The 27,372-nt window shown below is 36.7% G+C and overlaps 1 protein-coding gene across 1 annotated transcript; it reads left to right on the top strand.

Annotated features, from left to right (window-relative positions):
- The first annotated feature begins 115 nt into the window (after positions 1-115).
- LOC109600215 (ryanodine receptor) lies at positions 116-26,881 on the top strand. Its single transcript, XM_049963608.1, has 60 exons — positions 116-183; positions 693-765; positions 1,156-1,260; positions 1,320-1,418; positions 3,078-3,155; positions 3,211-3,329; positions 3,380-3,449; positions 3,649-3,848; positions 3,905-4,087; positions 4,146-4,487; positions 4,542-4,666; positions 4,724-4,915; positions 4,973-5,142; positions 5,193-5,383; positions 5,436-5,576; positions 5,630-5,781; positions 5,837-5,978; positions 6,033-6,452; positions 6,836-7,076; positions 7,134-7,496; positions 9,983-10,082; positions 11,025-11,448; positions 11,504-11,667; positions 11,776-11,931; positions 11,982-12,120; positions 12,297-12,471; positions 12,527-12,810; positions 12,865-13,039; positions 13,092-13,648; positions 13,706-13,843; positions 13,895-14,047; positions 14,100-14,494; positions 14,548-14,684; positions 14,743-15,672; positions 15,728-15,859; positions 15,915-16,118; positions 16,176-16,454; positions 16,509-17,315; positions 17,370-17,770; positions 17,824-18,497; positions 18,552-18,797; positions 18,851-19,617; positions 19,670-20,053; positions 20,207-20,319; positions 20,620-20,965; positions 21,235-21,556; positions 22,479-22,568; positions 22,639-22,897; positions 22,960-23,105; positions 23,153-23,369; positions 23,422-24,324; positions 24,383-24,520; positions 24,574-24,820; positions 24,882-25,121; positions 25,177-25,307; positions 25,363-25,518; positions 25,574-25,913; positions 25,966-26,122; positions 26,175-26,340; positions 26,398-26,881. Exons 2-60 carry the CDS (start codon positions 712-714, stop codon positions 26,555-26,557), a joined length of 15,339 nt encoding a protein of 5,112 aa, XP_049819565.1. The 5' UTR covers positions 116-183; positions 693-711; the 3' UTR covers positions 26,558-26,881.
- Positions 26,882-27,372: the final 491 nt, after the last annotated feature.

Here is a 27,372-nt window from a genome sequence, read left to right as displayed (position 1 = left end):
CAAATTAGTTTAAACAAGGAATACCCGTACATTCGATGATTTTCTAATTTTATTTTGGCTCCTTGTCTAAAAATACCTTAAACTTAGCTATAGTTATAAATAGATTAAATAATTCTCTCAGTCTTTCTGAACGAAAAATTGCGGCTGTGTGTGGATTATAATTAATGTAAAAATATATAAAAAGTGGGTATTAATATTTGTTTTATTAGTATTAACTTTACCACTAACAAATAAATCATCAATGAGTGTATTAAATAACATGCAACTAAAAATTTGTGGGGAATTTTTTGGACAATCCACCTACATAATACTTAATCATAATAATAATGAAATAATTGAACACATGTGCCATATTAATCGATTGGTATTAACTAATATTTACATTGTCTGGAAATTATTTTCAATAATAGTACATTTATTAATAACAAGGAGCGTGTTACTTGAATATTTAAATTTGGCAAAATTTCCAGAGGACATCTCACACTTTCATTTAGTAATTACAAAGGCAACTAACATAATTAAAACAATATTAAATCAATAAAAGGGCTTAAAACACCGCAATTAGTTTAGTAACTTTTTTTGCTACCCTTTTTGAGGGTTCCTACCCTTATACTGCAATGTTTATAGTTTTTAATTTACCTAGAAAAATTGTTTATATTTTTGATGGTAGTGATTTTATAATGCAATTTTAGGATAAAATAAAGCCCCAGGATGGCAGAGGCCGAAGGGGGCTCCGAACAGGATGATGTTTCATTCCTTCGAACGGTAAGATATTTTAGGTTATAATTTTAAATATTTTTTAAATGTACGCACTAACACTTCGGAGATTTAAAATAGTGTTCACTGCTAATTGGATTAGTTGTTGTTGCTGTGTTTTCACTAGTTTTGCCCTTAAATAAGACAGTTGGTTTAAATGCAATGGCCATTCACTGTTACTAGAAAATCAATCATAGAATTATAGAAGAACCCTGACCTAGTTGCTGGTCCTAGCAAAACAAAAAAATCAATTCTATTTTCATTAATCTCCAGCCATAAAGTCTCATGGAAATCAATGTCAATGTCTTAAAAACAACCCATGTCTCTGGTGAGATTTTATTAATTTATATTTGTGTTTTTAATATAACATAAAATCTAATAGTTGTGTGAATATTTTAGGAAGACATGGTATGTCTTTCCTGTACAGCTACAGGAGAACGTGTTTGTTTAGCTGCTGAGGGTTTTGGTAATCGACACTGCTTCTTAGAAAATATTGCAGACAAGGTATGTAATTAAATAATTCACTTAATTACTGCTATTAATATCTATAAATTGTTTTGTAGAATATTCCCCCAGACCTATCACAATGTGTCTTTGTAATAGAACAAGCATTGTCTGTTCGTGCCTTACAAGAATTGGTCACAGCAGCTGGGAACGAAACAGTAAGTAAACCAGTAGTTTGGATAAAACCATTTTAAAACACACATGTGAATAAAAATAATTAAACAAGTTATTTTAACAAACATGCTCCCTGCCAAATTTTCGAGACTATTTTTCTATTTTGTTATGACTAATTCACATAATTAAATATGTTTAACTTTAAGCAATTTTGCTTAAATTTAACTTAAAAATTTAATATAAAAGGTCATAATTTTAATGAGTATGTGACACATTTTAACACATTCATCTGTTTTTGGTCTTTATTGTTTTAACTTTTATATTAATGAATCGGGAATCCTCCACCAAAAAATGTGAATTTATATTTTGTTTACAAATTTTTATTGTGTAACACAGGAAACAACACTATTAAATATAAAAGTAAATCATTGGCCAACTCAACTTTGACGTCATACGTGGAATATTTTCATTTTTCATTATGTTACCTAAATCTAAATAAATTCAAATAATTTTAGGTATTCCAAAACTGCTGTAATTTCCTATTATTTTTAAATAAACATGTAATTAGATGTATTATATAAGAAATTATATCTGATAATAAATGTTATATACAGAGAAATATTACACACACTCCCATTATTTATTTTGAACCTAAATACAAATAATTTCTACTTAAATTAAATCTTAAACAAAATAAATGTGAAATAGCACACTTTTGAAAAATATGTGTTATTTCTTTAATAAATTAAATAAATAAATTAATGTAAATCCTATAAGAATAACTATTAAGTTTATTGTGTCTTGAAATATCTTACAAAATGTTTAATTTTATATTTTGTGGTACTTCTCTGACCACCTCTGCATAATAATGGAATTATCAGTTTTATATTTGTATATAGTTAAATGTTAATGTAAAAAATTATGAAAATTATACATGAGTTACTAAACAAAACGTATAAATTGATTGTATTAGTTTTAAAACATAATAGATTAAACAATATTAAATAAATTTGTAGACAAAATAGGATAATTTCAATTGATCATTGTCCTGTGTTAAGTCCTTTGTTTTTTGCGTAATGACCTGCTTATTCTTTTTGCTTTTACAGGGCGAAGAGAACTTAGTAAGTAAAGTATTTCTTCAAAAATTGTACATATACTACAATTTTAATGTTGTGTTGTGTCCATGTTTAATCTCACATTCTTGCACCTTAAAGGAACACAAAATTTACAACCAATATGTTATTAAATAAAATTAAATTATGGTTCAAATTAATAATTATTGGTACAAGACATTTTGTGTTGTCGTCGCACCCTGTTGATAAATATATCTGTACCACATTTAAACTTACCACTAACTTAATAACGTTCGACTTATCATTAACTATAGTTAATGTTGTAATTTTTTTATAGACTTGTATTATGGCCTTTTATTACCACAACTGCCAGTAGAATTTCTAACAAAGTTGCAGTGGTAGATGATAGATTTTTTATACTAGCCTTAATTTTATTTATTTTTTATTTTTACAGTCTAGTTTAATTATATTAGTTAAATATACTACTACTAAAAGTTTATTTATAAACACAAATTTAATATTGTAAAAAAAATAATTTTTATGTGGACGATAAGAATTAAATTTAATAATGAGATCCCTGATTTTAAATGTAAAAATTTCTAACTTTTAAGTGTCTAAAAATTATTCTAGGGAAAAGGCACAGGATCTGGACATCGTACTTTATTGTACGGTAATGCTATATTATTAAGGCACCAAAACAGTGACATGGTACGTATATAGTCCTACGTGGTGGTACAATTTATGACCTTTGAATGTTTTTTAGTACTTGGCATGTTTGTCAACAAGTTCCAGCAACGACAAACTTGCCTTCGATGTGGGTTTACAAGAGCACAGCCAGGGTGAAGCCTGTTGGTGGACCGTTCATCCAGCCAGCAAACAAAGGCAAGTCAAATCAAAAATAAAAATCTAAATATTATTATTTGTTGTTGTAGGTCTGAGGGTGAGAAAGTCCGTGTTGGTGACGATTTAATTTTAGTATCTGTGGCAACTGAAAGATATTTAGTAAGTAACTTGTACACATGTATAAACACTCTTTTGGCTTAATCAAATAAATTCTTGGCACCGTACCCGCAATTAAATTGTATTAGCAAACTCGTAAATTTCCATAATTGATGTGCCCAATTTGATTTTCATTCCAAACTTGATTTCTAAATTAATATTTTGTCTAGAATTTTGTAATTTATCTTATAAATATTTACAGCACACGACTAAAGAAAATGAAATTTCGATTGTAAACGCCAGCTTCCACGTGACCCATTGGTCAGTACAGCCGTACGGTACCGGTATATCCCGCATGAAATATGTGGGTTACGTCTTCGGTGGGGACGTCCTCAGGTTCTTCCACGGCGGCGACGAATGCCTAACTATACCATCCACTTGGAGCATGGAAGCGGGGCACAAGTATTAAACTTATTATCACCGTTAATTCATTTTGGTACTCACAATGATGTTTTTAGTGTTGTCATTTACGAAGGTGGAAGTGTGATGTCCCAGGCCAGGTCGCTGTGGAGACTGGAACTGGCCCGCACCAAGTGGGCGGGAGGATTCATCAACTGGTACCACCCCATGCGCATAAGACACATCACCACCGGTAGATATCTGGCAGTTAACGAAGCGAACGAATTGTATCTCGTTAGCAGGTAAAATTTACAAACTCAATAATTTCCTGTACCTAATTAATTAAATCAAAATGTTTAGAGACGACGCGAACACCGCTACGACCGCATTTTGCTTGCGACAAGAGAAAGACGACCAGAAGGTGGTGCTTGAAGACAAAGACTTGGAGGTCATCGGCGCCCCCATCATCAAGTACGGTGACTCCACAGTCATCGTGCAACATGCCGAGACTGGCCTCTGGTTGTCTTACAAGGCGTTTGAGACGAAAAAGAAGGGCGTCGGCAAAGTGGAAGAGAAGCAGGCCATCCTTCACGAAGAAGGTAAAATGGACGATGGTCTGGACTTTAGTAGGAGTCAAGAGGAAGAATCTAGGACTGCTAGGGTCATTAGGAAGTGCAGCTCACTTTTCACCCAGTTCATCAAGTAAGTACTTAACTAAGCAAACTATAAACAAATATTTAAAATAACCTTTTGTAGTGGATTGGAGCAATTACAAATGAATGGAAGGCACTCAATGTTCTTCCAACTGGTCAATTTAAATGAAATGGTGATGTGCCTTGAAGATTTAATCAACTATTTTGCTCAACCTGAAGATGAAATGGGTATGTACAATCTACTTAACATTGTACTTTATTTAAACGTTTTATTTTCGTAACCAGAGCACGAGGAAAAGCAAAACAGATTGAGAGCCTTGAGAAACAGACAAGACTTGTTCCAAGAGGAAGGCATTTTGAATTTAATTTTAGAAGCCATCGATAAAATCAACGTTATTACATCGCAAGGTTTCCTTGCTGGATTAGCAGGGGATCAAAGTTGGGAGATGATTTCAGGATATCTGTACCAACTTTTGGGTATGTACCAAATTTCAACTTTATCAAACTAATGACCAAAAATTATCAACATTGTAGCTGCCATCATCAAGGGAAATCACACTAACTGTGCGCAGTTTGCCAACTCCAATCGTTTGAATTGGTTGTTCTCCAGATTGGGGTCTCAAGCTTCCAGTGAAGGTACTGGAATGTTGGACGTACTGCATTGTGTGCTTATTGATTCTCCTGAGGCTCTAAACATGATGAAGGTAATCTATAATTTAATTAATGTAATTTTATAATTAATTGTAAATTTCAGGATGAACACATTAAAGTTATCATTTCCTTGTTGGAAAAGCATGGAAGGGACCCCAAAGTATTGGATGTACTGTGCTCACTGTGCGTTGGTAATGGTGTAGCTGTGAGGAGCTCCCAGAACAATATCTGTGATTTCCTTCTTCCTGGTAAAAATTTATTGCTTCAAACTCAATTAGTTGATCACGTAGCAAGGTAGATTATTAATTTAATATTAATTACTTAAATATATGAGTTCATTTTTTAGCGTCCGTCCAAATATATTTGTGGGTCGAGTTGAGGGCAGCGCAATTTACCAAAAATGGTACTTTGAGGTGACTGTGGATCATATGGAACAGACCACCCACATGACGCCTCACCTTAGGATTGGATGGGCTAATTCAAAAGGGTATAAGATCTTCAAAATTAATTTCCACAACTCCACATTGTGATTTGTTTTAGTTACGTACCGTACCCTGGTGGTGGCGAAAAATGGGGCGGCAACGGAGTTGGTGATGATTTATACTCGTATGGATTTGACGGCGCACTTCTATGGACGGGCGGAAGATTCACCAAAGTAATAGACAATGCTGTAGAACCATATATTAAAAAAAGTAAGATTTTATACCTCATAACAGGCATTAAATTGATTCTACGTGACCATTTTAGATGACGTCATCGGCTGTGCCTTAGATTTAACGATTCCAATCATTTCCTTTACTTTCAACGGAGTGCCAATCAAAGGTAGCTTCCGGAATTTCAATTTAGATGGTATGTTCTTCCCTGTGATCAGCTGTTCTTCCAAACTAAGGTATAATATTTGTTAAATTAATCATTGAGGTACATAAAACAAGGTTTGTTTTAGTTGTCGTTTCTTATTGGGCGGCGACCACGGTAAACTCAAGTACGTCCCCCCGGAGGAATTCTCTCCTTTGGTCGAGAGCCTTCTTCCCCAACAGGTCCTTTGTTTGGAGCCCTGTTTCTACTTCGGTAACATGAACAAGAATATAATAGCTGGCCCCTTAAACGTCGAGGACGACACCGCTTTCGTGCCGAATCCTGTGGACACGTCGATGGTTACGTTGCAGTCCTACATCGACTCCATTAAGGATAAACTAGCCGAAAATATCCACGAGATGTGGGCGATGAATAAAATCGAAGCTGGGTGGCAATGGGGCGACTTCAGGGATGACCTGAGACACATTCATCCCTGTTTGGTGCCGTTTGATAAGCTACCGCCGGCTGAAAAACGATACGACTCGCAATTGGCCGTGCAAACGTTGAAGTGAGTATACGGCCAATTTATTACGCCCACACACATGTTTCAGCTTGGACAACCTGCCTATCTAAAAATAAAAACGTGACAAGTTGTTACTTTTTAAAAAATATTTGGAAGTATTTCAAAATCTGAATTATATTCAAGTACGGAGAAATTTTTGAATACCAAATAGTTTATCCATGATTCATTTATTTAAACTTTAATTTACTTAAAATAAAAGTCAATCCCAAAAATAATTTAAGTTTAATTAAATATTATTACCATATATTTAAATTGAAGATCTCCTTCAAATTTCCTTAAAAATCAGAAACTTTTCTGAGACAGAAGCATATTTTAGTATGCTTGACTGTTATCTGAGCAATTGTAATAATAAAATGTACTTATTTCAGGACAATTATAGCACTAGGTTACTATATCACGATGGACAAACCACCATCCAGAATAAAGACGATACGTTTGCCTAATGAACCATTTATGCAAGCTAATGGTTACAAACCTGCCCCACTTGACTTAAGTCAGATTGTATTGACTGCTAAGTTAGAAGAGTTGGTGGACCAGCTTGCTGAAAACACCCACAATTTATGGGCCAAGGAGAGAATCCAACAAGGATGGACATACGGTCTAAACGAAGTCAGTGTTTGGATTTAATTAATATAAAAGCATGATACAACTATTGATTAATTTCAGGACCCGGACATGTACCGCAGCCCTCACCTGGTACCCTACGCCAAAGTGGACGACGCAATCAAAAAGGCCAACCGGGACACCGCCTCGGAGACGGTCCGCACTCTGTTGGTGTACGGCTACAATTTGGATCCGCCCACCGGGGAGCAGCAGGAGACCCTCCTGGCCGAGGCCAGTCGCATGAGACAGTCGGCCTTCAGGACCTACAGGGCGGAAAAGAACTACGCCGTCAGTTCGGGGAAATGGTACTTCGAATTCGAAATATTGACGGCGGGGCCGATGCGTGTCGGTTGGGCACACGCAGACTGCGCCCCCGGCAGGATGCTCGGTTCTGATGAGAATACTTGGGCGTTTGATGGTTACAATGTGAGTATTTTATTTTATAAATAAGTTACTTTAAAATTACAGTGAATCTTTAGAAATTGCAACGTGAACTCATCATGACAAACTAGATTTCTTATTTATTTAGTAATCATCTTTACTATGGTGTTTTTATTTTAAATAGAATACAGTAGTGTTTTTGTATATGTAGAACAGAAGACTTTTGTATTTTTTTCAGTAATTATAAATGTTACTGAGATGTTACTGAAATTTTATATGTGATATTATTTTGATAGCATAAAATTTTTATTAGTTTTGAGACACAGTTTTTATATCTTATTTTGGGATAATTCTCAAAAAATATTTAACGTATTATATAAATTACATAAAGAGAACTGAAGTCATTAAAAATGTTATCCTCTGTTTACATATCAAAGTTAAATAGATATTTTAACAAGAAATCATTAAATTATTGTTTATAATGAATTATAAGTAAGTAATTAAAAATATTATCTATATTATATTTTATATGCAAAATTCTTTTGATAACATACAATTTTAATTAGATTTTCAAATAACTTTTTTGGGATAGGATAATTCCTAATGAATATTTAACTCCTACAAATTACATAAAAAATACTGAATTGTGAATAAGTAAATAAAAATATTATCCTCTGTTTCCTATAAATATTCAATAAATATTATAACGAAGAAATGATTAAAAATTATTCATATATGAGTAAATCAGTTTTGACTCCCTTTGCTTCTCTTCTTTCTTATTAAAAAGATTTGATGAACTACTATTTTCAAAAATTTAAAGTATACCTACGATTTTATTAAAGTTTTTGGTGTATAATTTTATATGCAACATTCTTTTGGTAGCATAAAATTGTTGTTAGTATTTGAAATACATTGTTTGATCATTTTTTGGGATAGGATAATTCCTAATAAATATTAAACTTCTACAAATTACATAAAAAATACTGAATTGTGAATAAGTAATTAAAAATATTATCCACTGTTTCCTTATCAATATTCAAATAATATTGTAACGAAGAAATGATTAAAAATTATTCATATATGAGTAAAATCAGTTTTGACTTCCCTTGCTTCTGTTCTTTCTTATTAAAAAGATATGGTGAACTACTATTTTCAAAAATTGAAAATGTACCTATAATTTTATTAAAGTTTTTGGTGTATAATTTTATATGCAACATTCTTTTGGTAGCATAAAATTTTTGTTAATATTTGAAATATATTTTTTGATCATTTTTTGGGATAGGATAATTCCTAAGAAATATTTAACTTCTACAAATTACATAAAAAAATACTGAATTGTGAATAAGTAATTAAAAATATTATTCACTGTTTCCTTATCAATATTCAATAAATATTATAACGAAGAAATGATTAAAAATCATTCATATATGAATAAAATCAGTTTTGACTTTCCTTGCTTCTCTTCTTTCTTATTAGAAAGATTTGGTGAACTACTATTTTCAAAGATTTAAAGTATACCTAAGATTTTATTAAAGTTTTTGGTGCATAATTTTATATGCAACATTCTTTTGGTAGCATAAAATTTTTGTTAGTATTTGAAATACATTTTTTGATCATTTTTTGGGATAGGATAATTTCCAATAAATATTTAATATATTATATAAATTATACAAAAAAATACATGTTTATGTATCAAAATTAGTTGACACATGTTTTTATTGTTTATTTTTGGAATAGGATAATTCCTAATAAATATTTAACATATTGTTTAAATTGTATAAAAAGTACTGAAATATGTGTGATTAATTAAAAATGTTCACTCTATATATAATGATTTTTGAAACAAAAAAATATAAATTGTTAAAATATGATGAAGTCATCTACAATTTTAAGTCTTTGACTTCTTTTACAATTAAAAATATTACTGGTATTTTATTAAATTAAAATTTAAAATTTAGGTCAATTCTAAATTAATATTACATTAAATATTAAATAAACAACTAACTAAAAAATACAGAATTATTAATAAATAATTTAAAATGTTATACATCCTTTGTATTTTAATATTGGAGACATATTTCAAAAGAGAAATTATTAAAAATATTCAAAAATCAGTTTCGACATTCGTTGTTCCATTTCATTCAATACATTACTTTATTCAGAATTATGTTTTGCACGTAAATTAGGCTAGAAAATGGCATGGTGGAAGCTATGAACCATTTGGTGTGAAGTATCATATAGGAGATGTGGTTGGTTGCTTAATCGATATTTTTGACAACAATATTAGTGAGTTTAATTTAAAATCATTGACTGTTTTCTGTCATATTTTGAGTACATTGTGATTTTTTGTACCGTTTTTTGAAGTTTGGCGCATTGACTTTCCATTGATCACGCTGCACAACCGTGAACAGATCTATTAAATGATTATTTTGGGGAACCCATGAAACTATTCTTTGCCACTTGTTCAAAATTTCATAAACATTTTAATACTCATTAAGGCCACTTTATTAACAACTTCTAAATTTTCTTAGGAAGAGAAAGTTTACACTAACTCTGCCGAATCATTTGGAAAGCAATGGCAAGTTAATGACGTTGTTGGTGTCTTCCTTGATCTTATAGATCATACGATAAGTAAGGATAAAAACAAATTAAAAACAGCAGGCTTATTTTTAATAATACCGCTTAAATTTTATACATATATGCTTAGAAATTTTTATAATTATTTTATTTTTGTTATTATTTATTTATTTTATTTACTCTGGCAACTTTCACGATACTTCAGTGCTACAAGGCATGAAAGTTCTGAAATTATAAAGTTTGCTGGAAGCTGTATATTATTTTATTTGTATTTTATGTTGGTTTGATACTAATCCTTTTGCATGTATTAATTTATAGTGTCCTTGTGTAAAAAAATATTTTATTCCAGTACATTCGATGACTGCGTACCTGTATACATATAGAACTTCCAGTAATATTTACTCAAATCGGATATTATACCAGGCATTTTATTATTATATTAGAGGCTGGAAAAAGTAATTTACTTTTCTTAAAATATTAATTATTGTTTGATAATGTGTTACAAGCACTTCAAGTCACAAGGAAAGAATTCTGAGGTCTTAAAACTGATGTAAAGATCACCCCTCAGTTTTGACCAGCTTCAAAGTTCAAAAAAATAATTAAAACATTGGACAATGACAAAAAATAATACTCACAGTGTCTGGACCCTATGGTGAATGAGGTACATCATTTTGGAGCTTCCTTTGAGTCTCTAATTCAATATGTGGTCCTAGACACCCCTGAATAAGCTTTTTAAGTACTTTTTGATGAAATTCAATTACATTTTCTGGTGCCTAATATAATGTTTCTCCACTTTATTAAAACATTTGTATTGTTTGTATTGGAAAGTCTTTTTTCTTATGAATAAGAACAGTATCTGGTATTTTTATCTGGTCAGAATTTACAGCATGCATTGGACGTTCTATATAAATTTTTTGCAATATATATCACTAATTTTTAATAAGTTATATTTATATTTCTACAACTACACACTAACTGTACTTAAAACCTCCTCAGGCTTCTCTTTAAACGGTGAACTGTTGATGGACGCCCTTGGTGGTGAGACCACCTTCGCCGACGTCCAAGGCGACAACTTCGTCCCAGCTTTCACTCTAGGCGTGGGCCAAAAGGCCAGACTGTGCTTCGGACAAGACGTCACGCAGCTAAAGTACTTCACAATGTGCGGCCTTCAGGAAGGCTACGAACCCTTCTGCGTCAACATGAACCGCGCCGTCACCTACTGGTACACGAAGGACCAACCTATATTCGAGAACACCGACGACATGCCCGACACTAAAATCGACGTGACCAGAATTTTGCCCGGATCCGACAGTCCGCCGTGCCTGAAGATCAGCCACAACACGTTCGAGACCATGGAGAAGGCCAATTGGGAGTTCCTGAGGCTCAGCTTGCCCGTTATTTGTCACTCCCAGTTTATTACGTAGGATATTACATATTAAAAAAGTGGGAAGTAAATTATTTAACGATTTTTTCAGCGAAGAGGAGAAGATAAAAAGGTGGAATGAAATTAAAATTAGGCAACATAGGCTCAAAGTTGAAGTTTCGCAGCAACAAGCAGCGGCAGCTGCAGCGTCGTCTCAGCCATCTGCCCATATTGAACAGATTATGAAGAGTGGATTCTCTATGACAGACATAAAAGGTGTATTTATGTATTAAATTACAAAAACAAGACTATGATCATTAAAAGTTATTGTTCTATGAATGAATATGAATATTATTTATTAACTCAATTTAATTTTTGTCTTAGGTTTGCACCGAAATTACTCTGAAGATGCCGTTGAATCCGACGAAGTACTGAAACATCACAGACAAGATGTCCATAGCAAATCTACCAGAAGTATGCCAGCCCGACCTCCTCGAAAGGGCTCATTATCAAGAAACGTTAATGGATTCGAGGAGAACGGTTAGTTATAAATAAAAAAAAATAAACCGTTTATTCATGTCACATTTCAGGTTTAAGTCCAAACTTTGGCCGAGGTGTCCATAGATCCACCAGCGAGTTAGACATCAACAGATACCACGATATGGCGCCTATAAACAACCAGGAGAAACAACCTGAAGACAAAAAGAAGCGTGGCAGATCACCATTTAGGTAAAATTTAAGTTTGAGGGTTTCCTTTGTTATTAATTTTATTGTTAATTTTTCCAATTTTGAACAGAGACACTGTGCGCAGGTAATGCAAGATCTTTTACTTTCCCCACACAAAGAACACTTTGATTTAACTTGCTGAAGACTCGTCCTAAATTTGTGTTGTGTTTTGATTTAAGGTTATTCGGTAAAAAGCGGGACGCATCCAGCGGGGAAAGGTCGAAGAAAAAGGCTAAAACTCCCGAGCCTTTGGGCGTCATTTCTGACAACACCCTTAGTCCCCAGTCGAGGTCTGTTGGTCTTTCTAATACCATGTTGTCCCGCCAGCCAACAACCAGACAAAATCAACCACAAGTAAGTGAATTCGTTTGACTAAAAGACTTGAGAGTAAACGTCGTTTCTTACTTAGAACGATGTGCAGTCAGCAGCTGCACCCACTCAGCAAAAACCTTTGTCCGTGCCTCAAACGTCAGACGTAGAAGCCATCGGCAACGAGCTATACGACGCCGAATGTTTGAAGCTTATAAACGAGTATTTCTATGGTGTCAGGATATTCCCTGGCCAAGACCCGACGCATATTTACGTCGGCTGGGTTACAACCCAATATCACCTCCACACCAAGGACTTCAATCAGCATGGTGTAAGGAAGGCCTCTGTAATGATCACGGATGTGTACGACAGTGTAATCGACGGGTAATGTAATTTACTTTGTATTTTATACATAATTTACAACGTTGATGTTTATAGTGTTGACCGTCAGGATTGTTACATGGTTCGTGCTGACGAACTGTACAATCAAGTCACTCAAGATGCGTCCGGCAAAGGTGCTGCCCAAGGCATGTTCATTGGGTGCTTCTTGGATGCAGCTACGGGAATGATCACATTTACTTGTGACAGCAAACCTACCTCGCACAAATTTATGGTAAATTTATTTTCATTATAAATGTGTAGTATTTTTAATTGATTATCTGCAGATGGAACCAGAAACGAAGCTGTTCCCGGCCATCTTCGTCGAGGCCACCAGCAAAGAAGTACTTCAAATCGAACTAGGAAGGACTTCAACCAGTTTACCCCTGTCAGCAGCTGTACTACAAAACAGTGCCAAACATGTAACACCTCAGTTCCCTCCACGTCTCAAGGTGCAATGTTTGAAGCCCCATCAGTGGGCCAGAGTGCCCAATCACAGTCTTCAGGTCCACGCCCTTAAACTCTCAGACATCAGAGGTTGGTCCATGTTGTGTGAAGACCCTGTTTCAATGCTTGCCCTTCACATTCCTGAAGAGGACAGGTGTATCGACATCTTGGAACTGATTGAGATGGATAAGCTGTTGAGTTTCCATGCTCACACGTTGACTTTGTATGCAGCCCTTTGTTACCAGAGCAATTATAGGGCTGCGCATGTTCTTTGCAAACATGTGGATCAGAAGCAGTTGTTGTATGCTATCAAGTCTGAGTACATGAGTGGACCTTTGAGACAAGGTTTCTATGACCTGTTAATCGCTGTACATTTAGAATCTACCGCTACTACTATGTAAGTACTTTTTGACAGTAATCCAAAGATCTTATAAAACCATTGTCGTTTATTTAGGGAAGTTTGCAAGAACGAATATGTTATTCCAATTGGCCAGGAATTGAAAGAGTTATATGAAGACCCCGAAATGGGGCACAGCTTAAGAAAACTTAAGATGGAATCAGTACAACCACAAATGAAGATGTCTGAAATCACGTAAGCAAGTTTACTTTCAATTAGTTTACATATTAATGATAAAAATTACAGTGATGTGATTGAGAATATTAAGCAACTGTATTCACCATACTTCCCACTGGACGTCGTGAGAGACTACGTCATGACTGCTTTGGCAGAAGCCGTGTTGATTAACCAAGTGCACAACAGAGACCCCATTGGAGGCTCAAATGAAAATCTTTTCCTGTAAGTCCATCGCCATAAACTATATTCATAAACTCCTAATGGTGTTTTTTAGGCCCCTTTTGAAGCTGGTGGACCGCCTGTTGTTGGTCGGAATGCTTTCCGACGAAGACGTCAACAAACTGCTCATTATGATCTGTCCTGAGACCTGGGACGAGACGTTTGAGAAAGAAGGCAAAGATGAACACCGCAAGGGTTTGTTGTACATGAAAATGGCTGAAGGAGCCAAACTGCAGATGTGTTACTTACTACAACACTTGTGCGACATACAATTAAGACATCGGGTAGAGTCCATCATCGCCTTCAGTCACGATTTCGTTGGCGACATCCAAAGTGATCAGTTGAGGCGTTACATCGAAATTAAGCAGTCCGATTTGCCGTCAGCAATTGCCGCCAAAAAGACCAGGGAATTCAGATGTCCTCCAAGGGAACAGATGAATGCCATACTATGTAAGTGCTTAAAAATATTGAATTGTACTTACTAATTACGATTTTCTACTTAGTCTTCAAAAACATTGAGGAAGAAGACAAAGAAAATTGTCCTTTGACTGAAGATCTTCAAGAAAGGCTCAACTCATTCCATGAAAAATTAATGGAATACGTTTCATTGCAAGCCCTTTTAAATCCACCAGAGGAAGAAGTTAGTAATTGTCCTTACACAACTAATATATATATATTTAATAATTATATTATTTTAGAATGCTGAAGAAGTAGTTAAGCCAGGACCAATCAAGAAATTATACAATTTCATCAATGCCGTCAAGGAATTAGAGGAAGAACCCAAAGAGGAGCCAGAACCAGTAAAGAAAACACCTGAAGAAATATTCCGGAAAGTTTTAATTAAAACCATAGTTAACTGGGCTGAAGAGTCTCAAATTGAGACTCCAAAGCTGGTGCAAGAAATGTTCAGCCTCCTGGTACGACAATATGATTCAGTCGGAGAGCTCATCAGGGCTTTAGAGAAGACTTACATAATCAACGCGAAGACTAAAGTAGACGTGGCCGAGATGTGGGTTGGCTTAAGTCAGATTAGAGCTTTGCTGCCAGTACAAATGTCTCAAGAGGAGGAAGAGTTGATGAGAGAAAGATTGTGGAAGTTGGTCAACAACCACACTTTCTTCCAGCATCCAGATTTGATTAGAGTTTTGCGCATCCACGAGAACGTCATGGCTGTAATGATCAACACTCTGGGCAGAAGATCTCAAGCTCAGTCCGATACTAGTGCCCAAACTCAGGGAACTGAAGGGGAAGCCGTAAAAGAGAAGGATACGTCACACGAAATGGTTGTGGCCTGTTGCCGCTTCTTGTGCTACTTCTGCAGAACTGGAAGGCAAAATCAAAAAGCTATGTTCGAACACTTCGACTTTTTACTGGAAAACAGTAATATTTTACTAGCTAGACCTAGTTTAAGAGGGTCCACACCTCTGGATGTTGCTTATTCATCTCTAATGGAAAACACTGAGTTAGCTCTAGCACTGAGGGAACACTACTTAGAAAAAATTGCTATTTATTTGTCAAGGTGTGGTTTGCAGTCCAATTCTGAATTAGTGGAGAAAGGCTATCCTGATTTGGGCTGGGATCCAGTGGAAGGTGAAAGATACCTGGATTTCCTCAGATTCTGCGTCTGGGTAAAATATTTTATTATTTTAAATTGTTGCAACTACTCCAATGAGGTTTTTATAGGTAAATGGTGAAAGTGTAGAAGAAAACGCCAACTTAGTTATCAGATTATTGATTCGAAGGCCGGAATGTTTAGGTCCGGCGCTTAGAGGTGAAGGCGAAGGTTTGTTAAGAGCCATTGTCGAAGCTAATAAGGTAACATCAAAAATACCATATTTATAAGAATATTATAATAATTAAGTAACCGCAGATGTCCGAAAGAATCGCTGACAGAAGGAAGATGATGGACGAAGCTGAAGGAACAGTTGTAAATATATTACAATTCACTCATCCATTACCAGAAAGTGATGATGATGAAGACTATATAGATACTGGTGCAGCCATTTTGAACTTCTACTGTACCTTGGTCGATTTGCTTGGTAGATGTGCACCAGATTCATCAGTTATTGCATTGGTATACTTAAATCAACTATTATTAATAGCAATATTTAATGAAATAAATAACTTTCAGGGCAAAAATGAGTCTCTTCGAGCTAGAGCCATTCTACGTTCTTTGGTACCACTAGACGATTTGCGAGGCGTACTCAGTCTACGTTTTAGCCTTCAAAATCCAGCTGCAGGTGAAGAAAGACCAAAGTCAGATATGCCTTCTGGTTTAATTCCAGGACACAAACAATCCATCGTATTATTCTTAGAAAGAGTTTATGGAATTGAAACGCAAGAGCTCTTCTTCAAACTACTGGAGGAAGCTTTCTTGCCTGATTTGCGATGCGCTACAATGTTGGATAGAGTAAGTCTATGGAATTTGATTTGATTTAATTTTACCTTTGTCAATTTATTACAGAATGATGGCAGTGAGTCTGATATGGCCTTAAGTATGAACAGATACATTGGCAATTCAATTCTTCCATTACTTATTCAACACAGCAAATTCTATAGTGAAGCAGAAAATTATGCTTCACTTTTAGATGCCACACTCCACACTGTGTACCGTCTATCCAAAAACAGAATGCTCACAAAGGGACAAAGAGAAGCAGTTTCCGACTTCTTGGTCGCATTAACCAGCCAGCTTCAGCCTTCCATGCTTTTGAAGCTACTGAGGAAGCTCACTGTCGACGTTTCCAACCTTTCAGAATACACAACAGTTGCCCTAAGATTGTTGACTTTGCATTATGACCGTTGCGCCAAATACTACGGCTCCAGCTCAGGCCAGGGAGTGTATGGAGCTGCGAGCGACGAAGAGAAGCGCCTAACAATGATGTTGTTCTCCAATATTTTCGACTCGCTAAGCAAAATGGACTACGATCCTGAGTTATTCGGAAAGGCCTTGCCATGTCTCACTGCCATAGGTTGCGCCCTTCCTCCAGACTACTCCCTTTCGAAGAACTACGACGACGAATGGTATTCAAACAAAGCTGCAGGTGCTGGCACAGGACCTGACGGACCGTACAACCCACAACCCATCAATACTTCGTCGGTTCAGCTAAATAATGACCTAAACAACATTGTTCAGCAGTTTTCAGAGCACTACCACGACGCCTGGGCTTCTAGGAAGCTTGAGAATGGTTGGGTTTACGGGGAAAGTTACTCTGGGTGGGATGGCAATAAGACTCATCCAAGGTTGAAACCCTACTCAATGTTAAACGATTATGTAAGTTTAACTATTACGTAAACTATTATAAGTTGTCTTACTCTTCTTTTTTAGGAAAAGGAAAGATACAAGGAACCAGTTCGTGAATCCCTTAAAGCTTTGTTAGCTATTGGTTGGTCTGTGGAGCATAGTGAAGTAGATCTTCCCTCAAACAGTCGTAACTCAATGATGCGTCAATCGGAGGGTGCCACTCCCTTCAACTATAACCCACATCCCGTTGACATGGCTAACTTGACTTTATCCAGAGAAATGCAAAACATGGCTGAAAGATTGGCAGAAAATGCTCATGATATCTGGGCCAAGAAAAAGAAGGAAGAGTTAAATACTTGTGGTGGTGGTGTACATCCACAACTAGTACCGTATGATCTGTTAACAGATAAGGAAAGGAGAAAGGATAGGGATCGTTCTCAAGAATTCCTAAAGTATCTCCAGTATCAAGGATATAAACTTCACAGGTTTAAATCCGGTTATTGAACTTTTAAACGTTTATTTATGTCTGTCGTTTTAGGCCAAACCGTGGAGGTCAGTTGGAAAGTGAGCAGTCCGCAGCTGGTCCCTCCATTGAACTACGCTTTGCCTACAGCCTTTTAGAAAAACTAATCCAATATTTGGATCGTGCCACGATCAACATGAAACTATTGAAGCCTTCACAGACTTTCAGTCGTCGCAGTTCATACAAAACTTCTTCCAGGGACATAAAGTTCTTCTCCAAAGTAGTGCTACCTTTAATGGAGAAGTACTTCTCCACTCACAGAAATTACTTCATTGCTGTTGCTACAGCTACAAACAACATAGGGGCAGCCAGTTTAAAGGAGAAGGAAATGGTTGCTGCTTTGTTCTGCAAACTGGCAAGTCTGTTAAGATCCAGACTTGCTGCTTTTGGTGCTGATGTCCGAATTACTGTGCGGTGCCTTCAAGTACTAGTAAAGGGTATTGATGCCAAATCATTGGTTAAAAATTGTCCTGAGTTTATTAGAACATCTATGTTGACGTTCTTTAATAACACTGCTGATGATTTGGGCCACACAATTATTAACCTTCAAGAAGGGAAGTACAGCCATTTGAGAGGTACCCACTTGAAGACCTCCACGTCCCTCTTCTATGTTAATCAAGTTATTGTTCCCATCTTGACTGCAATGTTTGATCACCTCGCAAATTGTGAATACGGCTCAGATTTGCTATGTAAGTACCAATAAAATTGCGTCTGAATCCACGTAATTGTTTTATAAATTTTAGTGGATGAAATTCAGGTGGCTTCCTACAAAATTCTCCAAGGTTTATATTCTTTGGGTACAGACCCCAATCTGACCCATGATAGGAAATATCTTAAAACGGAAATTGAAAGGCACAAACCTGCCCTAGGTTTTTGCCTAGGAGCCTTCAGCTCTTGTTTCCCAGTGGCGTTTTTGGAGCCCCACTTGAACAAACACAATCAATTTTCTTTGCTCAATAGAATTGCTGATCATTCTTTAGAAGCTCAAGGTAAATTTTATGCATATATTATATGTATTACTTCATTAATTAATGAATTACAGATATTATGGCTAGAATGGAGGGTTCAATGCCCACTCTAGAAACAATTCTGGCTGAAGTGGACCAGTTTGTCGATAGTGAAAAAACTTACGCAGATACACCGCATGTAATCGACGTAATTTTACCAATGTTGTGCTCGTATCTGCCTTTCTGGTGGTCCCAAGGCCCGGACAACGTAAGTCCTACAGGCGAAGCCCACGTTTCCATGGTGACTGCCGAACACATGAACCAGTTGCTCAAAAACGTGCTCAAATTGATTAAAAAGAACATCGGCAACGAAAACGCCCCGTGGATGACCAGGATTGCCGCCTACACGCAGCAAATCATTATAAACAGCAGCGAAGAACTGCTCAAGGATCCATTCCTTCCGTTGGCTGAAAGGGTTAAGAAGAGGACCGAAACCATGTTCCACAAGGAAGAGAGCTTGAGAGGTTTTATCAAGAGTAGCGCCGATGACACGTCTCAGATTGAAGCGCAGGTGCAGGAGGAGTGGCACTTACTCGTCAGGGATATTTACTCGTTCTATCCGTTGTTGATTAAGTACGTGGACTTGCAAAGGAACCACTGGATGAGACATAACGTTTCGGAGGCGGAGGATCTTTATAACCACGTCGCCGAAATATTTAACATCTGGTCCAAGTCCCAATACTTCTTGCGAGAAGAACAGAACTTCATCTCAGCCAACGAAATTGACAACATGGTACTCATCATGCCTACTGCAACAAGAAGGACCGTAGCACCAGACGCAAGTCAGCCCTCTGGTGGAAAGGTAACTAAATTAACTAACTAACTAAGTACTGTTACTTACAAAATCATTGCAGAAAAAGAAGAAACATCGTGACAAGAAACGCGACAAAGATAAGGAAATTCAGGCATCTCTAATGGTTGCCTGTTTGAAGCGTTTGTTGCCGGTTGGTCTCAATTTGTTTGCCGGCAGGGAGCAAGAACTTGTACAGCACTGCAAGGATCGTTTCTTGAAGAAACTTCCGGAGTATGAAATCATCGACTTTGCCAAGACACAACTAACACTGCCAGATAAAATTGATCCGGCTGACGAAATGTCTTGGCAACACTATTTGTACAGTCAATTGGGTAGTAAGAAGAGCGTGTCTGTGGGCGTCGTAGATGGTAATGGCAAAAATCAATTAGAAGAGACTGTTGACAGGATTGTTGCCATGAGTAAAGTTTTATATGGACTGCACATGGTAAGTAATTACTTAAAACTTGCTAATAATTTTATTTAGAATGAGGTAAATAGTATTAAGCTTCATTCATTAGTTAGTTGCACATTTTAGTAGGCTCAATTCAGTTAATGTACTGTTAATTTATTTGGTTGCAATATAATTTTTTACCGTTAGATTGACCATCCACAACAACAACAAAAAGGCGTGTACCGCAGCGTAGTATCCACCCAGCGTAAAAGGGCTGTATTGTCTTGTTTCCGCCAGGCTTCCTTGCACAGTTTGCCAAGGTTTGTTTATTTTTTCGTTGTTTTGTTGTACATGCTTAGCTTTGCCAATTATTTTTATTAATGTCCGTGTCAAAAACCTTTGTTTTAACACCACTAATTTATTGAAACGTTTGTACTAACAGGCATGTAGGCCAAAATCTAACAGAGATAGCTGGAAAAGAGTTTTAGGAGCAGCTAGAAAGCGAGCTGCCTTAGCTTGCTTAAGGATGACACCTTTGTACAAGTTGAGCAGGTTTGTGTGATGATTAATTATCTCCATAAAATATTCACTTGATAAATAACTTGAATTTCCTTCATCAGGCATCGTGCCATTAACATCTTCATCCGCTCCTACCGCGACCTGTGGCTTCAGGACGAAAACGTAGGTCAGGAGGTCATGATTGAAGATCTGACTCAAAGCTTCGAGGACTCGGAATTGAAGAAGAAGGATGACGAGGAGGAAGAGGGCAAACCTGATCCTCTGACTCAGTTAGTGACCACATTCTGTCGTGGGGCGATGACTGAACGTTCAGGAGCCTTGCAGGAAGATCCCCTGTACATGAGCTATGCCGAAATCATCGCCAAATCCTGCGGTGAAGAGGAGGAAGAGGGCGAAGAGGAAGAAGGTGGCGGAGGTGAAGGTGAAGAGGGTGGATCCTCTATTCATGTAAGTTCCGCCTTAACATCTTGAGGAATTATATAGTAACTCATGAAATCTGCATCTGATTTAGAGAAACTTATTATATAAACTCAAAATCTTGCGTAACCATATATTAACAATAATACATTTATACATTTGCTGTAGAGGACAATGACCAAATTAATGGTAAGAAGACTCAGTACTAACTTTATTATTTGATAGGTATCAGTTGCATGTGATTAATGTACTAAAATCTCTTCCGAAGTTACGTTGTATATTAATACAAACTTCTTCAGGAACAAGAAATGGAGAAACAAAAGCTGTTGTTCAACCAAGCTCGCCTGGCAAACCGAGGTGTTGCCGAAATGGTTCTCCTCCACATATCAGCCTGCAAAGGTGTACCATCTGATATGGTAATGAAGACCCTTGAATTAGGTATCTCAATATTGAGGGGAGGCAACTTTGACATTCAAATGGGTATGTTAAACCACTTGAAGGAGAAAAAAGATGTAGGATTCTTCACCAGTATTGCTGGGTTGATGAACAGTTGTAGCGTCTTGGATTTGGACGCCTTTGAAAGGAACACCAAGGCTGAAGGTCTTGGCGTTGGATCAGAAGGTGGGTTTTCATGGGTTTTATGTTACTTCACACTATTCTGCATAACAGAAAGTTACAATATTTTCATCGGAAGGTCTCACTATTGTAAACTTTGATACAATATACTATATTTTTGTTATACACATTCCACTAGAAACAAACTATATGCAACAGCATGGAAGGTGGGTGTACTTGGTCAAGTGATTGAAAAGAAACTTATTTTTTAGGAATGGGAATTCTTGGCAATAAGAAGAAATATTACAGTATTTTTATCTTTTGTAGTTATATCATTTCCCCTATTTTTAACTAACATGTTTATTCAAGTGTTTCGTTGTTATAAATACTTCGTGACAATCAACTACAATTAACTATTTATTCCCTTTACTTTGATGAATTAGATGGGGGAAATAATAAGTGTGAGAAAGGAATGAATAAATAGTTACTTTATTCCTTTTCTCGATACTGTTCATATCGTTTCCTTAAACTTGATACTACAAGTAATACTTGCAGCGACATAGATGAAGTGTCGAGTTGTACCTAGTAGTTACGTAGAACCTCATAATACAGCACATTTATTTTAATTGTGTTGCTTGTGTTGGCACTAATTCACAAATTCATATATCACATTGCTGATTTAATTTTGTTGCACCATTTCCTGGCTAAACAACATTAAATATCGACATGTCTCTGCATGCCCCACCTTTCCACTGCGGCTGGAAAGTCCACCCTCACCATTGAAAAATATTGTAATTTTTCGCTCTTCCTTAATTTACTAATTGGCACACTTTAATTTTACCATTAAAATTATATTTTCTTTTCAATTCATTTTCAGGTGGTAAGTTGAGATCAACTGGGTAGTTGCACGGTCGGTTCGCATGAAGTATCATCGTCATTTTAATTTGCGGTGTGGTTATTTATCATTTTGTTTGTGTTTGGGTTTCAGGAGCTGCAGGAGAGAAAAATATGCACGATGCTGAATTCACCTGTGCACTGTTCAGGTTTATCCAACTGACCTGTGAGGGTCACAATTTAGGTAAAGTAGTACCATGTTTATCTAACACATTGTAACGTTTCTTACACAATACCTCAATATAATATTTTAGAATGGCAAAATTACTTGAGGACACAAGCTGGTAACACTACAACTGTTAACGTCGTAATCTGCACAGTAGATTACCTACTGAGACTTCAAGAGTCCATCATGGATTTCTATTGGCATTACTCAAGTAAAGAGTTGATTGATCCTGCTGGCAAGGCAAACTTCTTCAAAGCAATTGGTGTTGCCAGTCAAGTATTTAACACCCTTACTGAGGTCATTCAAGGTCCATGTACTCTTAATCAGCAAGCTTTAGCACATTCCAGGTAAATAATAAGAGATTTCAAAATTATATTCATTTTTACATAATGTTTAACTTTGTTTAAAGGTTGTGGGATGCAGTAGGTGGTTTCCTCTTCCTGTTTTCTCATATGCAAGACAAACTATCTAAACATTCAAGCCAAGTTGATTTGCTCAAGGAACTTCTGAACTTGCAGAAGGACATGATAACCATGATGCTGTCTATGCTTGAAGGTAAAAAGATGGAGTAAAATTACTTGGTTTAAATTGAATTATTTCAGGCAATGTTGTCAATGGTACCATTGGTAAACAGATGGTGGACACACTTGTAGAAAGTGCATCCAATGTAGAATTGATTCTTAAGTACTTCGACATGTTCTTGAAACTGAAAGACTTAACATCTTCCGCTAGTTTCCTAGAAATTGATCTGAATAACGATGGCTGGGTTTATCCTAAGGATTTCAAAGAAAAAATGGAGCAGCAAAAAAGTTACACCCCGTAAGTTTTATTTTAGTACTTACCTTTACACCTACTCATATTTATATTTTAGAGAAGAAATTGAATTTTTGCTGGCCTGCTGCGAGAGCAACCACGACGGCAAGATAGACTACGTGGGCTTCATCGACAGATTCCACGAGCCCGCCAAAGAAATCGGCTTCAACTTGGCGGTACTTTTGACCAACCTTTCCGAGCACATGCCCAATGAGCCTCGATTGGCCAGATTTTTGGAGACGGCCGGCTCAGTTCTGAACTACTTCGAACCGTTCTTGGGTCGCATCGAAATTATGGGCGGAAGCAAACGCATCGAGCGGGTTTACTTTGAGATTAAGGAGTCGAATATTGAGCAGTGGGAGAAGCCGCAGATCAAGGAGTCGAAGAGGGCGTTCTTCTACTCCATCGTCACTGAGGGTGGCGACAAGGAGAAGTTGGAAGCCTTCATTAACTTCTGCGAGGACGCCATCTTTGAAATGCAACACGCTAGTGGTTTGATGGCTGTTGAGGAATCGGGAGGCGGCGGACCAACCAGGGCGGCCAGCTACAGCTACATCTCAGATGAAGACGACGAAAGGAAACGTAAGAACCCAATCCAAAGGGGGTACCAGTCATTCAAGGAGGGCATTTCGTACGGATTATCGTCGCTTAGTCCCACCAATATTAAGCACAAAATTGCGGAAATGCAACAGATGACGATACCGGAACTGTTTGTTGGATTTTTCAAGTTAATATTTTACGCCTTCTACTACTCCGGTTTTGGATTTGCCGTTATTTTAAAATACTTCTTTGGCATTTTGATGTCACTGATGCGTGGACCTTTGGTGGAAGAACCTGTTGTTGAAGTTAAGGAAATGAAAGTGGAACATCTCAGGATGCTTCCTCCGTTGCCTGCGGCGGAGGACGCACAGAAGACAGAAATGCAGGCGTTTGGTTTGGATATTACAAAGGAGGAAGGACAGTAAGTCCCAACAACCTTCATTAGCTTCCACAATCATTGATGCTTATATTTTCTAAAGGTTTAAAATGGCTGCGCACGAGTCACCAACGGGTAGCCAACAATCGTCGGGTGAAGGAGAAACTACTCCAGAAGAAGGCGGTGAACATCCAGAAGCGGAAGTTACGGAGCAACCACTCACTCTTTCAGATCTTTTGGGGTAACACCTAATAAACATTAATGATTAAACTTATCTCACGTTTTAATTTTTAGTGGGGAACAAGCTAAGCTTGCGGCTCAAGAAAAGATTGAGGCACAAGCTGCTCAACAAGCTGTTATGCAAGCTATTGAATCAGAAAGTAAACAAATACCAACGGTTGAGACTTCAGCAGTATCTCAAGTTAATTTCGGTGCCTATGGACATAGAGCTGTCTCATTCCTGGCTAGGAACTTCTACAACCTTAAATATGTTGCTCTGGTGTTGGCTTTCTGTATCAACTTCATGCTCCTCTTCTACAAGGTGCCCATTACTTACCACATAATTAAAAATGCCTGTACTGAAATTCGAAATGTATTATTAGGTGTCTTCTTTGGGTGGCGATGATGACGGCAGTGGTAGCGGCAGCAAAGAGGTCTCCGACATACTTGATGGATCGGCTCAAGGCAGTGGCTCTGGATCAGGAGAAGACGACGAAGAGGATCCGTTGGAATTGGTACATGTGGACGAAGATTTCTATTATATGACGCATGTGATGCGACTGGCTGCACTACTACATTCAATTGTGTCCCTTGCCATGTTAATTGCTTACTACCACTTGAAGGTATTGTCGTCAAAATTCTTTTGTAACTACAGGATTTATTTCATTGGAACTTCAGGTCCCTCTAGCTATATTCAAACGTGAGAAGGAAATTGCCAGGCGACTTGAATTTGAAGGACTCTACATTGCTGAACAACCAGAGGATGATGATTTGAAATCTCATTGGGATAAACTAGTGATATCAGCCAAGTACGCAGCTTAATAAAATCTAGTTCTATTGAAATTCTCTTGTTTAATCTTTCAGGTCATTCCCTGTCAACTACTGGGACAAATTTGTTAAGAAGAAGGTCAGGCAAAAGTACAGCGAGACTTACGATTTCGACTCCATAAGCACTTTATTAGGAATGGAGAAAACTTCGTTCCATCAGGAAACAGAGGAAGGACACGGTTTAATATACTTGTAAGCACTCACAACAAATTTAATATTACCAACACTTCTTCATGTTTTATTTTAGTATTTTCAATATTGATTGGAGATACCAGATCTGGAAATCTGGAGTAACTATCACCGACAACTCATTCTTGTACTCACTTTGGTACTTCACCTTCTCCATACTTGGCAACTTTAATAATTTCTTCTTTGCTGCCCACTTGTTGGATGTGGCTGTTGGTTTTAAAACACTGCGCACTATCCTTCAGTCTGTTACGCACAACGGTAAACAACTGGTGCTCACTGTGATGTTGCTCACAATCATTGTATACATTTACACGGTTATTGCGTTCAATTTCTTCAGAAAGTTCTACGTACAAGAGGAAGATGAGGAGGTTGATAGAAAATGTCATGACATGTTAACGGTAAATTACATAAATAATATACAACAAAAGTACTTAAGTAAACATTTTTCAGTGTTTCGTATTCCATCTTTATAAAGGCGTTAGAGCAGGTGGTGGTATTGGTGACGAAATCGAGCCACCAGATGGTGATGACTATGAAGTATACCGTATCATGTTCGACATCACTTTCTTCTTCTTCGTTATCGTCATTCTGCTCGCCATCATTCAGGGTAAACATTTACCCAACTAGTTTCGACTGAAGCTATAATCGTCCAATTGTAGGTTTGATCATCGATGCCTTTGGTGAGCTTCGTGACCAACTCGAAAGCGTCAAAGAAGACATGGAGTCGAACTGCTTCATTTGTGGCATAGGAAAGGATTACTTTGATAAGGTGCCGCACGGGTTCGACACCCACGTACAGCAAGAACATAATCTGGCCAATTACATGTTAGTTACAAAATATGGAGGGTATTAACCTGAGTACTACCCTTTGGTGTGTTTTAGGTTCTTCCTCATGCACTTGATTAATAAGCCGGACACCGAATACACTGGTCAAGAAACTTACGTGTGGAACATGTACCAACAAAGGTGTTGGGACTTCTTCCCAGTTGGTGACTGCTTCCGCAAACAATATGAAGATGAATTGGGCGGCGGCGGTGGATAATATTAACCATAAAATAATACTAATACAAAATCTTAAAGATCTGCTCAAATCTCTAGTTATAAATAGTTTTTTAATTCCTTTTAACTGATATTTGAATTTTTGTGTTAAAATTTGATTTATCGGTGGGAGATATCCACACACGGCGACACGAATGTTTTCAAATTTTGTTTAGCGATTTTTGATGTAAATAGGCTTAAATTGTTCTTAGAATGTAAGAAGAACAGTACAAAATTGTCCAATTTCATGCCTTAAATAATTGCTGAAATTACAATTGTATTTTAAAATGTAAATTTTATCTATTACAATAAATATTTTATTGTTTTCTTTTATCCCATTTAATTCAAACAACTGTTAGTTATGTTGTGAGTGGAAGAAACTTGGTTTTTATAAAACAAGTCACTCACTCACAAGTGACATGATGGAGAGTTCATTGTGACCTGCGCATCCGCCATTTTTATATACCTATCGAAAAATATTGGATTCCACTAAATTTTGAGAGATATTTTATATGACAGAGGCAGTAAAAGTCTTACTACGTGGCAAACATGTAAACTTTTACTATCTCTGTCGTGCTTAACGTCTCTCTCAAAATGCAGTCGGATCAAACGCTTTTCGATCGGTATATGGGCTGAAGTTCGTAGGCAAGCATAGAAAAAATCTTTTTTTTGATAGAATTTGATTTTATTATTCAAAATAGTTGCCTCCGAGGGTGTCTTTTCAGATCGATACACTTATTCCACATATCTTTTGAGGTTTGGGACGAGATAATAGTCCGATGGAGCAATTTCTTTAAATTATTTAAATATAAGGAAAAA

The sequence above is a fragment of the Aethina tumida genome, chromosome 2 (genome assembly GCF_024364675.1).
Source record: "Aethina tumida isolate Nest 87 chromosome 2, icAetTumi1.1, whole genome shotgun sequence".
In the NCBI taxonomy this organism is placed as follows: domain Eukaryota; kingdom Metazoa; phylum Arthropoda; class Insecta; order Coleoptera; family Nitidulidae; genus Aethina; species Aethina tumida.
The sequence above is the reverse complement of the archived record's forward strand: the minus strand, read 5'-3'. Positions and strand labels throughout refer to the sequence as shown.